The 17,397-nt window shown below is 38.6% G+C and overlaps 1 protein-coding gene across 4 annotated transcripts; it reads left to right on the top strand.

Moving 5' to 3' along the window:
- The first annotated feature begins 5,111 nt into the window (after positions 1-5,111).
- On the top strand, positions 5,112-16,407 carry LOC308689989 (tripartite motif-containing protein 16-like). Of its 4 annotated transcripts, none has more exons than XR_014030102.1 (8): positions 5,119-5,764; positions 7,419-7,514; positions 7,601-7,834; positions 8,168-8,327; positions 8,481-8,528; positions 13,716-14,378; positions 15,545-15,944; positions 16,050-16,407. XR_014030102.1 is itself a non-coding variant. In XM_081364165.1 (6 exons), exons 1-6 carry the CDS (start codon positions 5,192-5,194, stop codon positions 14,243-14,245), a joined length of 1,629 nt encoding a protein of 542 aa, XP_081220291.1. In that variant the 5' UTR covers positions 5,112-5,191; the 3' UTR covers positions 14,246-14,685. The 4 variants fall into 4 exon arrangements, 2 of the variants coding, with proteins under 2 accessions (XP_081220291.1, XP_081220290.1); XR_014030103.1 differs by having other exon boundaries at positions 5,192-5,764; positions 7,613-7,834; XM_081364165.1 differs by lacking the exons at positions 15,545-15,944; positions 16,050-16,407 and having other exon boundaries at positions 5,112-5,764; positions 7,613-7,834; positions 13,716-14,685.
- The last annotated feature ends 990 nt before the right edge of the window (positions 16,408-17,397 follow it).

The raw sequence follows: 17,397 nt of genomic DNA, 5'->3' as shown, positions 1-17,397 counted from the left end.
GCAATTTTATTCTCCACAGATGAACTGTGCACAACCTGAGCAGAGTTCCACAGCCTTATATATGGGCGACTCGGGTTGTGACGTCACAAGTAGTGATGCTCGGTCGCGTTGGCCGGTTGGCAAGGTTGGCCGGTTGGCCGGTTGACATTCAAATTTTTTTGAATGTTTTTGTCATGAGACTATACAGCGCAGATACATGCAAACAATAACTGCTATTGAAGTATATATCTACAAAAATCAAAATGAGCCTTTCCATGAATGAACAATGGCTAATAAGCAGTGCTGGAAACAGTACTGAAAAGTTTTACTTAAGTACAAGTACTGTTACATTGCTGATATAACTCAATTACAAGTAAAAGTACTGGTGTCCAAAAAGTATGTAAGTAAAAGTAAAAAGTACTCTTTTGAAAAACTACCCATAGTACTAGTTACTAGATACTTTTTAGTCGGCGATATTTAATGAAATGCTAAAATATATTCAATCTATCAAATCATAGATCTATGTAGAAAATAGCTACTTCCAACAAAACTCTTTTACCTTACTGATGAAGTACATGAATTAGTGGCCACAATACTAGAATTACTAACTTCAGTACGACACCTGGAAAATAAACATATTCAGTATAATTTTCAATACCACAGGGAAAACCGCCACATACTGTAAACTGCCATATTTTTTCCATCCATTTTATCAAGGCAATCATTATTTTCAAGCTTCATAAAGCACAAGACTCATTGTAACAGTAATCCATTTTAAATCAGCTTTTAAATCATATCAGCTTACTATTAGATTACCTTGCACAGACCAATCGTTTTGCTTCATAAGACCCCAATGTATCATCAGAGGCCACTGGTATTCATTTTGTTTTGTCTGTATGTTTTTCCATGCTGGGTTCCTTTTTTTTATTTCCAAATGCTTGAAGTAAAAATGTCGTCTTTCCCTAATTTAGAGTATAGGTTTTTTTAGAACTAGTCAGTGTTTGTGATCAGAAATGTTTCTCAGTTGTTGTTTTAGTGTTATTGTGTGTCATTTTAAGTGTTTTAAAACATTACACAACATTCAAATGCAAACAATGTACCCTCCCTCACTTTAAGCTAACTCAAGTAAGCTCCTGAGACGAAGCACATTATATTTACTTTTTTCCGCTCTATCCCGCTCACAACTGAGCTACCAAGCCTATCAAAGCATGCTTCATTATTAGTGTGGATTTGGTTTTGTGATTTCACACGTCGTCTGTGTGAAGATGAGCCATTTATACTGATAACAGGAGCAACGAACACTTTTTGAAATCATGAAAAGTGTTCGTTGCTCCTGTTATCAGTATAAATAAACTGACTGTTATCAGTATTAGAACTGACTAGTTCTAAAAAACCTAATCCTAGGCATAATTTTCGGGTGGGACGGGTAGATCAGTGCCTCAAAGGGTTTCCAAAAGTGTTGTGCACATGTTCCACTCGTCCCACCTGAAAATTATGCCTAGGATTACATTCAAAAGAAAAAAGAAAAATTTGTCTCTACAATTAATAGCTCATGATATAAACATTTAAACAATTAAATAATGCATACAAATTTACCTACCGGTACATGTTTTACATGTAAAATTTTATAGAGTTGTCATGGAACTTTTTTACCCAGACAAAGAGCCATATAAGAACCATTATTTCAGAGCACATAACTGGGATATTCATTAGCAGAATTTTGGTTGTTATTTAAATGGTTACAATCATGCTTGCTTCTTATTGAATAGCTACATAATTGCGCAACTGTTAAACATTAACACCCTACTGTAGAAAAAACTAAGGGCTCATAGTGTTAACGTTTACGTTACTTAAATTCAAATGATGTTTTATATACAAAGTTCGGGAGGAGCACGTTCAAATAAGCAATCCAATCTACTCGTCATCAAACAATTATGTCTACCCTAATCAGCATGACAAGAAGTATATATATATCCACACTGTCAACTCACCTAATATTCCTTGACAGTTTTTCAGCATCCCTCCACCACCCCGACTCCTCACTCTTGGCTTAATCTTTACAGCCAGGAATACGGGGGGAGTACTCTGGGTTCGGGCCGAATACCGAGCCCGGAGCCCTCTCCTCGGACAGCACGCCAAATACGCATTTATTCTATCTAACTTATTTGTAAGTGTGAACTAGTGAATGCAAATTATAAAGTAATTTCAGTACTGTGATTATGAACTAATTTTACTACAATGGTTTCACTTGAAAGTATCTGCTGGTTGAGAATGAACTGTTCACTTTCTAACTTTTCAAAGTCTGTGATTATAGCCACGGGTGCACATAACTGGTACGCAGGTACGCATGCGCGACAAAAATCAGAAATGCGTATTGTGACTTGTGTTACTCCGCGCCTTTGCGTAGCCTACTCCCGATCTTTTCATCTAACCTTGCACATGACATGTTGCTTGTCGTCAACTAAGTTATACTGTCAGATATGTCCAAAAAGCAACAAACATTAAGCAGCTTCTTTGGCGTTTCGCCACCTACAAAGAAACGTCAACTGGAGTCAGAGCCGAAAAAAAGACTTTTTTCGGAAAAGTGGCTCAAAGATGTGCAGTGGCTTGAAGCTAACGATGAGCGAACGGAAATGTGGTGCAAGATTTGCCGCTCAAATCCACAACTAGCAGACAAAACAGGTGCGTTTTATAAAGGCTCAAAGAATTTCAACCATCCTTTATTTGACAAACATGAAAAGAGCAAGGAGCACACGAATGTGGCGCAAGCTATTGCTAATAAACAAGCTAGCCGAGAAGAAATGTCCAGTCGCCCATTTGCCAGATGGCGAGACAAGCTGAATGAAAAACAGCGGCAAGCTCTGTTTAATATTTTTCTCCTCTCCTTCCATAAAGCTAAACACGCACGTCCCATGTCTTCCTATTCTGAGGATATTCCTTTACTGAAGCGGCTAGGAGTAAATGTCGGAGGTGCATATCATTCACGTGAAGGGGGCACACGGATCATGCAAAGCATCGCCCGCGCCATCAGCGGGGAGTTACGAGCCAAGTTGCAGTCTGCTGAATTTTGGGGGTTGCTTTTTGATGGATCTGAGGACATCACAAAAACTGAGCAGGAAATCGTTTACATTGTTTCTGTGTCCAGCAACGGGGAGTTTACCTCAGACTTTATTGGACTGATTGAATTGGGTGCTGACCGAACTGCGCAGGCCATAACAGACGGACTTGTTAGACTCTTCCAGGACACAGGCTTGGATGACTGGACAACAAAGTTGGTCGCTGTGTGCACAGACGGGGCTGCTGTAAACGTCGGTATGTACAACGGCGTTGTGCCAAAACTCCGGCGACTTGCTGTGGTTGGAGACTCCCTTGTGCACATTCTGTGTACCGCACACACACTGGAGAATTGCGCAAAATCAGCTGATCACAAAGTTACTTACTGTGAGACATTTAATCGCTCTGTGGTCAAGCTGCTGCAGTTTTATTTACAAAAAGGTGGAGCAAAAAAAACTGCTGAACTGAAGAAGCTGTGAGACGAAAATGGGATCTCCTTTGTGAAACTGGGTAAGTTTCATAATATCAGATGGTCTGCATGGAGGCATGAAACACTGTTAAAAATATCAAGACTTTTGCCAGCCATTCAAATGCAACTGGCTACGAGTGATAACAGTGACTTGCAGCATATCTGCACAGAACGTTTTCAGTGCTTTCTGTCACACATGCTTGACATTGGCAACATTTTGAAGACCACATCCATTAGGTTTCAGAAGGAAAAGCTGACCATTGGAGAATGTAAGGATGAACTCATGGTGGCCATTGGGCAATTCACACTTCTGCTTGATAGTGAAGGCTACAGGGCACACACTGTTTCTAATGCTGATGCTGACAGAGACAAGACAAACTTACTCAGGGGGTTAATTGAAGAGTTTGAAATCAGATATGACTCCCTCAAATCATGTGATCACTTCTTAGTATTTGATCCTTTAACATGGCCTCAGGAAATGCAAGACCTCCACAGTTTTGGAAACGCAACAGTTTGCAGCATTCTCAAGAAATATGAGGCCACATTGCAACTTGACAAAGACACCACTGTGACAGAATGGATGCACTTAAAGCAGGCAGGAAAGCGCCTGGGAGCCTCTTCTGTGTATGACTTGGTCCAAATAGTAAATACAAGTAACCCAGATGCTTACTCCAACATCAACAAGGTGGTTAAGCTGTCTCTTACACTGCCTTTAAGCAGTGCAGCTTGTGAGAGGGGATTCTCACATCTCAACATAATAAAAACCAAGTACAGATCTCGTCTGTCACATGCTCGTCTCTCAGCCCTGATGCAGATACACCTGTCAAAGCAGACCACAGAGACATTTGACCCAAAGCAAGCTGTTGACCTCTGGATGGAGACAGCTAATCGGAGGCTCAACCAAGGACAGGGAGGTGCATCTGCGGCATCTTCATCATCTACAATGCAGGAAGCTGAAGCAGAGAACAGTGGTGGCGACAGTGAGGAAGACTGCACTTATTAAGACCACGCTACATATGGGGTGAGTACCAAACACCATCTCCTGGTACTCACCTGAGTAACTCACTAAAAAACTTATGTGCACCCCTGATTATAGCGCCACTTTGCGGTAAACGGCAGCAAATACATGTCCCTAATGTTGTCGCCATGGGAAAGGCAGCGGTATTATTCTGGTTGAGAACTATCTGTACTTGTTGAGTTAACACGGCTTAATCCATGTGAGTGGAGCTTTCATTTTATAAGCTGAAAGTGCAACAACATTCAGGGTGGGTCAAGTAGAAGCGAGTACAAATGTGGTGTTGCTGAGAGTGGTTTAAAAAGTGTTTTCTTTGTGAGTGGAAGGAATTTTTCAGCCAAGCACTGTACACACACACACACACACACACACACACACACACACACACACACACACACACACACACACACACACAATGGTGTTTATTGACAGATATATATATATATATATATATATATATATATATATATGACAAAAGACTGTTAATAAACACTTTTTGACACCAGTGACTGTTCTTAATATCACGCCTTGTCACACTGCTTTACAGACACGCCTGTTTTGCACACGGCACTCAAACACAGAACCAGGAAACAGGAATCACAGAGTTCAGAGAAAGTGAAACTGAAGTGTAGTTGAGCTGTTGTGTGTTTGTGTCTCTGTATTCATGTAGTAACATGGCAGAAGCCAGAATATCTCAGGATGAGTTCATGTGTTCAGTGTGTCTGGATCTCCTGAAGGATCCTGTGGGCATTCCCTGTGGACACAGTTACTGTAAGATCTGTATTACAGACTGCTGGGATCAGGAGGATGAGAAGAGAGTCTACAGCTGTCCTCAGTGCAGACAGACCTTCAGGCCAAGACCTGCTTTAGCTAAAAACACCATTCTGGCTGAAATGGTGGAGAAACTGAAGAAGACTAAACTTCCTGCTGACTGTTACGCTGGAGCTGGAGATGTGCAGTGTGACGTCTGTACTGGAAGAAAACACAAAGCCGTCAAGTCCTGTCTGGTGTGTCTGAACTCTTACTGTCAGAATCACCTTGAACAACATGAGAGTTGGTTTAAAGGAAAGAGACACAATCTGACTGATGCCACTGGACGACTGCAGGAGATGATCTGCCAGAAACACGACAAGATCCTCGAGGTTTTCTGCCGCACTGATCAGAAGTGTATATGTTTGCTGTGTGTGATGGACGAACATAAAAACCACGACACTGTATCAGTGGCAGCACAGAGGACAGAGAAACAGGTATGAACTTACAGAGATCCCATTATGATTATTTATAGGCTCATTCAACACACTACTAACACTACTCAACCAGACCTCACTCCTTTATTTAGCGTAAGCCTTGGGAATTAATTAATTTATTGAGAAATATTGTGACAGTTTTATTCCCGGAAGAAAATTCAAGACTATAAATGTTTCAGGGAGTTCAGAAACAGTGACACTGATATAGAGAATAACTCCTGGAGGGACATTTTCATGCTCAAACAGCAACATTACACACTAAAGAAAGATGGACATGGAAAAAAGCATAATAGGACCCCTTTAAACCAGCAGTTCACCCAACAAAATGAACATTCATCGTTTTCAAGTTCAATTCTCATTCAAGTTATTTCAAACTGGTATGACTTTTTTTCTGACGAAGACAAAAGAAGGTATTTTAAGGAATGTCTCATCTGTCCTTATATTGAAAGTCAGTAGGGTCCAAAAGTTTCAGTCTTCAAAAAGGACATTAAGGTAGCATAAAAGAAATCCATAACAACTCCAAGGGGGTTAAACTAGGATGTGTTACACTCCACTTTTAGATACGCACTCGTGAACTTCCTTCTCTGAGAATCCCTGTTGCCATTTTGAAGTGCGTTACACTTCGTGAAGAGGATGAGGGAAGTTTATATGGACAGACCCTCAACCCCTCGATTTTGACAGAGGGAGAGAATCTACTCTGATGTAGCTCTATATCCCACAATTCAACTTGATTGTGACATCACAGCAGACCTCGCTGAACTGAAGTGTATGATATATTAATTATTTTGAGAATTAATCACATAAATAGTGTATAATATTTTAATTATTATAACACTTGTAGCTATGGATATTTGTTTGTAATTCTATTTTTCCCCAACAGCTTTTTACCTATATAGCAAGAATATGAGGGGAGTATCACAGAGTTAACCAATAAGATTGTTTATAACTAACATCATATAGGAATACGATTACATTATATAACAAGTCCATATATATTGTCAGTTTCTGGCTAGATCACCACATATACATTTGGATTCATACTTGCCCTTATACTGCTTCAGAATAGAGAGAATAGGAGACCATTCTCCATCCTAGCCTAAAGTTCCACATAATGAAGAACAGATGTACCTAACCTACAGAACAAAGAAATCGTTCTCTGTTATATACTCCATGCTAAGACTATCATACAAGAATTTATAACAATAGTGAATTAAGTGATCAAGTGCTTAGTGCGTTCTATTTAAACCAGTAGTGGGCACTCGTGCAACGTAAGCAATGATGCACATCCGAGTGAATAAGAGTCTGAGTCTTCTGGAGTGATAAGAAAAATCAAATATGGTGGCATGATTAGTTATGATGTCACATGCATGAGCCAGTGAGATTTGAGGTTATTGATGCATCACCATATTTGATTTGGGCTTTAGAAACAGAGACATTCTTCAGAAAGTTTGGAAAGACATGAGGATGAGTAAACAATGAAATAATTTATATTTATAGGTGAACTATCCCTATAAAACTAGGCATTGATGAAATAATGCTGGCACTTATGAATGACCTTTAACCCCTCAATCTCACCACTTCTCTGATACTGGATTCATATCTGTTTAGTTGATGATTAATGTGATGTTTCTCTTGTCATTGGTTTGTCCTTTAGCACCAGCTGAAGGAGACGCAGAGGTCGTTCCAGCAGAGGATCCAGCAGAGAGAGAAAGATCTTCAGCAGCTGAGAGAGGCTGTGGCGTCTCATAAGGTGAGTCTGGAGAAGAAGAGAAGTTTGAGACGTCTCAGTCAGGACTCACTGAAGCCACTGTGTGATTGTGATGTGTGTCCTAACAGCGCTCTGCACAGACAGCAGTGGAGGACAGTGAGAGGATCTTCACTGAGCTCATCCGCTCCATTGAGAGAAGCCGCTCTGAGGCGACACAGCGGATCAGAGATCAGGAAAAGACTGCAGTGAGTCGAGCTGAAGGACGACTGGAGCGACTGGAGCAGGAGATCAATGATCTGAGGAGGAGAGACGCTGAGCTGGAGCAGCTTTCACACACACAGGATCACATCCATTTCCTGCAGGTAACAGAGATCTAGAAGAACAGGGTCATAGTGGACTTGAGCAAGAGACTCACAGAGAAACATTTCATGAGAGCAGAATGAGCCGTTGACTGAAGTGTTGATCTGTGTGTTCGGTTATTATATCATCATCAGTCAGACTCTCATCTGATCTTCTTCTATTGAAAGAGATGCACTTACTTCAGTTCAACACTTTTTTTATGACAATGTGAAATCCATAAACTTGATGGCACCAGTTTCATTACTAAAGATCAACAAGAGCCACATAAATCTGACAGTAGTGCAGGTTATTGATGAAGTGTGGAGGTGATGAGCTTTGATTTCTGTTTTCTGTAGAGTTTCCAGTCTCTCTCAGCTCCTCCTGAATCTACAGACGTAAATGACAATCCCTTCAGTTCTCTCTCCTCTTTTGATGGCGTGAGAGAATCTGTCCGTCAGCTGAGAGACAAACTGAAGGATTTCTGCCAAGAGGAGCTGAAGAAGATCTCTGACAGAGGTAAAGTCCGGGAGATTCATCAGCTCTCAGAAATGATCCTCCATCATCTCATATCATGTAGAAGATCATATTAGAAATGTCTTAGGAACGGATGCAGGGATCATTTTCTCTCGACATGATAATCACACTCTTCATGTCTGTTGATTTCCACAGTCACTTTGACCAACATTGTTCCCAGAACCAGGAACGACTTCCTACAATGTAAGTCACTAAGAAAAACAAGCAGAAAAACTCACAGTGTCTTCATGTTCTTCCTGTAGAAAGAGTTTTATAGTTGATCATGTAAATTACTGTTTCTCAACGGAGAGAACATCGAGGGGCGCTGGAAGCAAAATCAATTGACTCGTGACTTTAACAAAGATGTAAATCAGGGGATTTAACATATTCTTCAAAAACAGGATGTCTTCTAAAACTAATGAATAACTATAATTATTTTTCACTGAAAGCCAATTAAAAACATTCATCCAAGATTTAGAGGTAAAATCACAGAAGTAAAAAGCTTCAGGAAAGTAAGAACAAACTGAAATCTCTTCTATAAAAAATCCTCTATGGATTTATCCTAAACAGGATTTTGTAACAAATCTCTTTAACCTTTGAGGAAACTATGGAGGTATTTTTGGTGCAAAACTACTGAACGCCCGTGACAGTGAAATTTGTAGTTGTAGAGAATAGCCACACATGTGTATCAGTAAATTTGAAGTCACAGAGAGAAATGTTTTAAGAGTTGCAAACTTGTAGACTTTTTTTTATCTTTCACAAACACAACACAACAGTTACACCTTCTCAAATTCTTCATTACAGGTGCACAAATCCTATTCTACAAATCACAAATTAAGAAACTCATACGCTCACATTTTTGCTACAGTTGCTGCAGTGAATATGGTGCAAAATGCATTTAAACACCTGCATCAAAAAATGTGAAGTCACGGAGAAATTTTGCTCATCTGCAAATCAGTATGTGAATTCATCCAATGAGAGTTGCACACTTGTAGAATATTTTCTCACAAATGTCCTGTATATTTTTCTAGCACAAACACAAGTACATAACTACAGCTGCTTGAATCTGCTGCGACGAATCTCAAACACTGTTTTTCGCTTTCAAGTGACAAGTTTCACGCGCACTCTCCCTTTTGCACCAAGTGCACCGTGAAATGTGGGGCAAAAGTGAGTTGTGCATCTGTAGAGGCAGTGGGCGGAGCCTACATGAATATTCATGAGTTTCCCGGGCATGCGCGTGGAACTGCTCATTCTAGTTCACCCTCCTCGTTTCTCAGCAGGTTTAATGGATTATTTCAAAAAAGGTAAACATAGTTTCAGCGCGAACTTAAACTACAATTGTGTATCGTTTTGTTAAACTCAATGTTTTTATTAATTCGTCACTGACTGAATGATTGCTGGCATTCACTTCGTCTAGGCCTATATACAGTAGCTACAGCAAACTTAAACTTCAACAATATTATTTTTAATGTTTTGATTGCAAGGTGTGCTTGTGCTGGTTTTGATATAATAATATATACACTGTTCAAAAGTTTGGTATTAGTAAGGTTATAAGGTAAGGTACCAAGACTACATTTATCTGAGTTTATCATTTAACAATAATATTGTGAAATATTTTTTATCAACTGTTTTCTATTTTAATGTTGTGATGGCAGAGCTCATTTTACTCTAAATTTCAGTGTCACATGACCCTTCAGAAATCATTCTAATACTGATTTGCTGCTCAATAAACATGTCTGATTATTATCACAGTTGAAAATGGTTGTGCTGCTTAATGAAGTGTGGAAATTGACCTTGCCTGCTTTAAAAGTATAACATTTCTTAAATCATAGTGATTCCAAACTTTTGTCATGCAAATCTTAAATGTTTATTTGGACACGGATATGGTTGTGGAGTTATTTCCCAGAGATTATTGCCAGAGATGACACAGTTGTAAAGCTTCATAAGGTAAGTTATCAGAAGAGCTTAGCAATAAATAAATTAAATGGTAATGGTTCATGTATTTAGGAATATTCTGCTCTTCTGTTGGAAATAAGTGCTGTAATCATTCAGGTGTTCTGGAATTTTTGGTTTTACGGTAAAAGTGGAACGTTTTTTTTTATTTTTTTATTGCAGTGACATTCAACAAATGATAACAAAAGACAGTTTAAAGCATTGCAATGTACAGAGGAAAAGGAAACGAACAAAACGAAAATGAACAACGAAATGAACGAGTTGAAGTTTGCTGTGATTTATATATAGGCTAGGCCTGCCTACATGAAGTGAATGCCAGCAATCATTCAGTCAGTGACGAATTAATAAAAACATTGAGTTTAACAAAACGATACACAATTGTAGTTTAAGTTCGCGCTGAAACTATGTTTACCTTTTTTGAAATAATCCATTAAACCTGCTGAGAAACGAGGAGCGCGAACTAGAATGAGCAGTTCCACGCGCATGCCCGGGAAACTCATGAATATTCATGTAGGCTCCGCCCACTGCCTCTACAGATGCACAACTCACTTTTGCCCCACATTTCACGGTGCACTTGGTGCAAAAGGGAGAGTGCGCGAAACTTGTCACTTGAAAGCGAAAAACAGTGTTTGAGATTCGTCGCAGCAGATTCAAGCAGCTGTAGTTATGTACTTGTGTTTGTGCTAGAAAAATATACAGGACATTTGTGAGAAAATATTCTACAAGTGTGCAACTCTCATTGGATGAATTCACATACTGATTTGCAGATGAGCAAAATTTCTCCGTGACTTCACATTTTTTGATGCAGGTGTTTAAATGCGTTTTGCACCATATTCACTGCAGCAACTGTAGCAAAAATGTGAGCGTATGAGTTTCTTAATTTGTGATTTGTAGAATAGGATTTGTGCACCTGTAATGAAGAATTTGAGAAGGTGTAACTGTTGTGTTGTGTTTGTGAAAGATAAAAAAAAAAGTCTACAAGTTTGCAACTCTTAAAACATTTCTCTCTGTGACTTCAAATTTACTGATACACATGTGTGGCTATTCTCTACAACTACAAATTTCACTGTCACGGGCGTTCAGTAGTTTTGCATCAAAAATACCTCCATAGGGAAACGGATAGAAATTTAAAGAAAGCTCAAGATTGCCTAAGGCCACAGCACTGAAAATCACCAACAATAGGCCTAGAATGCTTAAAAACCTTGTAGATCAAATTATATAAAAAAAAATCATACTGACCCCAAATATTTGAATGGTGTATATATTAGGCATAATTATAATAAACACAGAATAATAACCATTATACTACAGGGCCGTTGAATGCTTGAATCTGATTGGTTGACGAACGTTCTAAGGTGTGCATTATTTTCAGGGAAACGCACAGCTAAAGTAGTTCCAGGCAGGTCTTGACCGCATTACAGTTCCATATCACTTCGCGTAGTAAACTGTAATAACGGAAAATAGGATACAATTCATAACAAGAAAAAACATTTAGCCGCATGCGCTTGATCTGCAATTTTCAATGTCTAGCTTCACAATCAATGGAAACATGCAGTTTAATTTTAATAAATAAAGTATATAGTCCTAGTCCTATCTATAATCAATAGAAAATTAAACTGAATATAGGCTAAATAAATGGATAGTTCTGCAGCACGGATTATTATTGTAGATAATATAACAAATAAATAATTATTGATAGGCCCACTTGTTAAAAGGGCTTTGTGTTTCATTTATTTGGCTAGTCTGTCATCTGTCAATAATAGAAAAAAAAGAATGAATTCGAATTAATTAAAATGAATTGAATTAATAAATAAATAATAATATTGACGCACATGCTTTTCTGTATCATTATTGCAACATCTCTCTCTCTAATAACTGCATTAATAACCGGGGACACACTTTAAGGCGGGTTATGAATGTAATTTGATACCTTATGACTGATCATGCCCAAACGCGTGTTCAGCACGTTCAGTCTGTGTTCAAAGTCGGTGTTTAAAATCTGCTGCAGTCGATGAAAACAGTCAGAGAATGTGTCAGCTAGTCGTGTGTCCCCAGCATTAGTCGGCTATCAGTGGCTCAAACCTCCGTGAATGTACATTTCCTGAAGAAAATGTGAAGTGGTGCTTGCAGTGGCAAAATTCGACACTGGGCAGATGCTAACACAATTACCATGTTGTGATACCATGATATACCACGGTTTAGCATTATTTACCACGATTTACCATGATTCTAAGATGATTTACTACGATTTACCACATTCCAGCATGATTTACTATGATTAACATGTTGTTAGAATGATGCTAGCATGATTAGCATGTTGTTAACATGATTAGCATCTTGGTCGCATGATGATAGCATGATTAGCATGTTGCTAGTATGCTTTTAACAAGATGCTAGCATGATTAGCATTTTGCTAGCATATTTTTAGCTTGATGCTAACATGATTAGCATGTTGCTAACATTATGCTAGCTTGATTAGCATGTTGCTAGCATGATGCTAGCTTGATTAGCATGATGCTAGCTTGATTAGCATGTTGCTAGCTTGTTTTTAGCAAGATGCCGTTGCTAGGCAGTTGCTAAGGTGTTCTGGGTGGTTGCTAGGGCGTTGCGGGTGGTTGCTATGGTGTTGCTAGGCAGTTGCTATGGTATCCTGGGTGGATGCTAGGGCGTTGCTAGGCAGTTGCTAGAGTGTTCTGGGTGGTTGCTAGGTGTTCTGGGTGGTTGCTAGGCAGTTGCTAGGGTGTTCTGGGTGGTTGCGAGTGCCTTCAGTACCTGTGGCCTCGTGCCTATGGCCGAATAGGGTGTTCTGGGAGGTTCAAAATGACGTTTTGGAATTAGCAACGTAGGCATCGGATTAGATGCGAAATTAGTCCTACATACAAGAGTGTTTTAATGACAAAAGCTTTACAAACGTCTTGAAATACATAATCTGAACAATGTTTCGAGGTGTGGTAACTGTAGTCAATTATTCCTTACTTAATATACAGTAAATGATACACTGATGTAAATGATGATTTGCACAGGATATCTGGTAAACTAGTAAACTATATTATTGCTCTTCCTGCATTGACACCATTATATGAGAACTGAACTGAGCTGGACGATGACATCACTGCTTTCTCCAGAGCGGCTGTATAGATAAATGAACTAAATTAATAACTTTTTTACAACAGAAATTAACCATCACTGAACTTACTTAAGATGGACAATGACACTATTTTCTTCTAGATCTGCTGTACAGATGAAACAAACTTTGTTGCATTATTTCCCTGTTATATCTGTAAAGCTGCTTTGAAACAATCTGTATTGATCAAAGCGCTAAATAAATAAAGGTGACTACTGAGACACTGCTGAGATATTTAACATACAGAGTTCAGCTATAATAAAAGATCAGACAGATTCATAATTCCTGATTCTGATGTGTTTTCTCTCCATCAGATTCCCATCAGCTCACTCTGGATCTGAACACAGTGAATAAACGCCTCAGTCTGTCTGAGAGGAACAGAGTGATTACTTACACTGGCACAGATGAGCCGTATCCTGATCATCCAGACAGATTTGATGATGTGCGTCAGGTGTTGTGTAGAGAGAGTGTGTGTGGACGCTGTTACTGGGAGATTGAGTGGAGTGATGGTTTGTTTGGTGGTGTGTATATATCAGTGTCATATAAGAGCATCAGCAGGAAAGGATCGGGTATTGAGTGTGAGTTTGGATATAATGATCAGTCCTGGAGTTTGTGCTGCTCTCCCTCCACTTACTCATTCATACACAATAAGATAGAGACTAAACTCCCTGTAAAGTCCATCAACAGTAGAATAGGAGTGTATGTGGATCACAGTGCAGGAACTCTGTCCTTCTACAGCGTCTCTGACACAATGAGCCTCATCCACACAGTCCAGACCACATTCACTCAACCGCTCTATCCTGGGTTTAGTGTTTATTTTACTGGATCAGTGAAACTGTGTTGATGAATGAGAACAGACTGTAGAGAGATTCTACCCATAATGCTTTGAGCTGTATGATAAATCAGTAACAGTGAGATGTTATAGAGAAGGGGTTGGCAACTTTGTTGTCATGAAGTGGCCATTTTTAAGTTTCTGAGTTAAAGCTCCAATATGTAGGAATTTTGTAATAAAATTTCCAAAAATAACTTGCACAGGGTGATATATTTCCTCCAGTTGTGTACTTACAATATCTCAAAAGTCTCCAAAGATTTTTTATTTCAGAGAAATTCCGATTTTAAATAACTGGCCGTCCCGGAAAAGAAATGTCGCGCCTCAGTGACGCAATCCTTTTTCCGGTGTGGACCATGTGATAGGATATTCCACCACACCGGATTTTTTTTTTTTTTTACAACAACTTTATTGAGGTTTTTTTTTTATCAAAATAAACAATAAAGACGTCTGACAAAGAATAAAAAAAAGAATAAAATAAAAAATATGACCCACCACACCGGAATATCGCATGGTCAAATGCGGAAGTGGTGGTTAAAGCGTTATAGCCATAGACTGTATGGTTATAGCTGTTATGGATCACGAACTCTTTATTGAAGTGCCAACAAAAGCGTCCATATTCGGATACACGCAGACTGTGTGACAAACGAAGGAATAAAACCTGGATAAATATCGGCCAGGCGTTTTCGAGATGGAGAGAGCTGCGCGACTATCTTGGACTTGACAGAGACTCTCTCGCGAGTGTATTGAGACAGGTAAGACATGCAACTGTCAATAATAGCACTTATAAACAAAGTTATATTGCTCTTTGTACTTTGGTAAGGCTTTTTATCACGTGTGGTGACCGAGATTATGGCAGTACAATTAAATACAATCGGATATGATGTTAAAAAAATATATTTAGTCATTACTTGCAAATGTTCGTTCAAATTTACTTTTAGATATTGGTTTGAACACGTTAAACAACACGGCATTAACCATAAAAACGTAAAACTGCACAACATTAACCAAACAAATCATTTGACAAATAGCTGTATGTTGTAACGGGATAATATAGCATAACATTTCACGTTCCTTGCAGTTCATTAATTATGATGACATAAAATAATACGATCAGACATACAGGTAATACAAAAACGAATAAATTACCTCATCCGTGATCATGATTCATTAATTCCATGTAGATATATCGCTAGATGGTGAAAACAACGACATCTCCCATCGTCACCTCCTTCATAGCGTCATCAAGCTTCGCCTTTGTTATTGTTGAAACTGCGCCCTCTTGTGGTCAAATACCAAAGTCACATACTGGAGCTTTAATCACTCTGATTGGATCGCTATACGTTAAAACTTCAATTTACACTGAACTTCATATCACTGAGTTCACGTTAAAGAAAGCAAAATATGAGCTTGATTTTATTTATCATCAGACAATTTCAAGATCATAGATGCGGCATCAGCACTGGAAAGATAATTTAGTGTCACTACTTTTAATGAAGACGACTGTGTGTTGAGCTTCAGCATGTGACGCTGAACTTTCAGTTTCATTTGCTTTTCAGTTTTCACGTCGCTGACGAGATGCTCAACTTCTCTCCGTGATGCGTAGCACATAAACTACTGTAATAGCACTGTTATATCTGTGCACCGGGAGCTGTTATAACACACTCTCGCATGTTTATTTTTTACCAGTTTAGGAAATTAAATTAACATTTTTGTAAAATTTACATTTGTGGCTTCAACAACATAACAACAACAAAATGCATTTTGTCCAGTTTCATCTAGAATGTGAAAAAATGCCCTCTTTCGTATCCATGAACAGTTTCCACATGCATCACAGTCATTTTGATGTGTGTGGGATGTTTAATAATGACTCTATATATCTGGTTGATTATCTCTGAGATTTATAGCATTAATTATGTACAGCGGAACAAGCTGTCAGTCAGTAACTTGACGAGTTGAACGTGATGCGCAGTGGTCACGCTAATGGTTTATCAGAGCTGCGCACTTTCATTGACTTGCGTAGTTTAATTCTCACACTTTAATATTTATAACTCCTAACTAAATAAAACAAGCTGTGTTACTATGAGGAATGATTAACTCAAGATGTAGATCTGTATGCAGGTACGAGGAACTTTATCTGAATGAAATATATACACCTCTCTCACTTTTACTGACGTCACGTTTCAGGATTTCAGTTCAGTTCAATTCTTGTGATTTGATTTAATTGACTGATTTGGATAAATATTAGAAGATAGGCATTAATTTTTCTCAAGAAAAAAATCTCACCTAATGCTGTAAACATGAGAGCCTTATCAGCTGGTAAAATTATTTAAGGTTAAAAATAACTTTATTTAACAAATTAAATATAATGCGTTTTTTTATTATAATAACAACTTTATTTAATGATAAGTAAATATTATAAATATGTAATATAGTAGCCTATGTTTAGCAAAATACTCTCTATAGCTCTTTTTTTCTAGCTAACTAACGTGCTATAGCCTATTATGGTCATCAAATGACTTTCCTGAGGTAAATGTTATGTGACAATTGTTCTCCAGCTGTTTTATTGACCCTTTCCGCGGTTGAAAAACACTGATTGATCGATATTATGTATGATGAATATACATTTCGGTAAGTTGTACGTTTTATTTTAACATTGTTCATTCGTGTTTATTTACTATTAGCTAGAGGTGATCAGTTCACGTGCCGCTAGGGATCTTTCACGTCACATTTACAAACGCCAAAACGGTGTTTATTGTTTGAATTTCATAATAAAATTGACAGAATCTGAGAGCTGAGATTTTTTTTATATCGTAAGTAACCTGCTCTGTCTAGTCTGTCCGTCTCCTTGTCCTCTTTGCTTCGCGATTTTTCTGTGCGTGAAAGGGTTAATTGCGCGTGGCAGCTCTGCAGTAACAGTAGAAGGAAACGGTTTGAAACCAGGAAATTCTACTTTAGAAGTACATTTTAACCAAAAATAGGGACAATTCGTGTCCCGGGAAAGAATATTAATTTTCTGGGACTGTCGCTCAAAAAAGAGAACAATCCCTGGAAAACCGGGACGGGTGGCAACCCTAGTTACCACTGCATTTCTGGACATTCAGTTTCCTGCAGTTCCCTGTTTTTCTGCGGTACCTGCTTTGTGTTTGTATTCGGATGGTTTATTG

Source organism: Scardinius erythrophthalmus, assembly GCF_964197995.2.
Source record: "Scardinius erythrophthalmus genome assembly, chromosome: 4".
Classification (NCBI taxonomy): domain Eukaryota; kingdom Metazoa; phylum Chordata; class Actinopteri; order Cypriniformes; family Leuciscidae; genus Scardinius; species Scardinius erythrophthalmus.
The sequence above is the reverse complement of the archived record's forward strand: the minus strand, read 5'-3'. Positions and strand labels throughout refer to the sequence as shown.

What these genes read in the sequence shown, in the direction of transcription:
- LOC308689989 (XM_081364164.1), top strand. Translation starts at nt 5,192, where the DNA reads ATGGCAGAAGCCAGAATATCTCAGGATGAGTTCATGTGTTCAGTGTGT. An exon ending in CACAGAGGACAGAGAAACAG is followed by an intron (nt 5,765 to 7,418) that starts GTATGAACTTAC and finishes TTTGTCCTTTAG; the next exon opens with CACCAGCTGAAGGAGACGCA. An exon ending in ATCACATCCATTTCCTGCAG is followed by an intron (nt 7,835 to 8,167) that starts GTAACAGAGATC and finishes TGTTTTCTGTAG; the next exon opens with AGTTTCCAGTCTCTCTCAGC.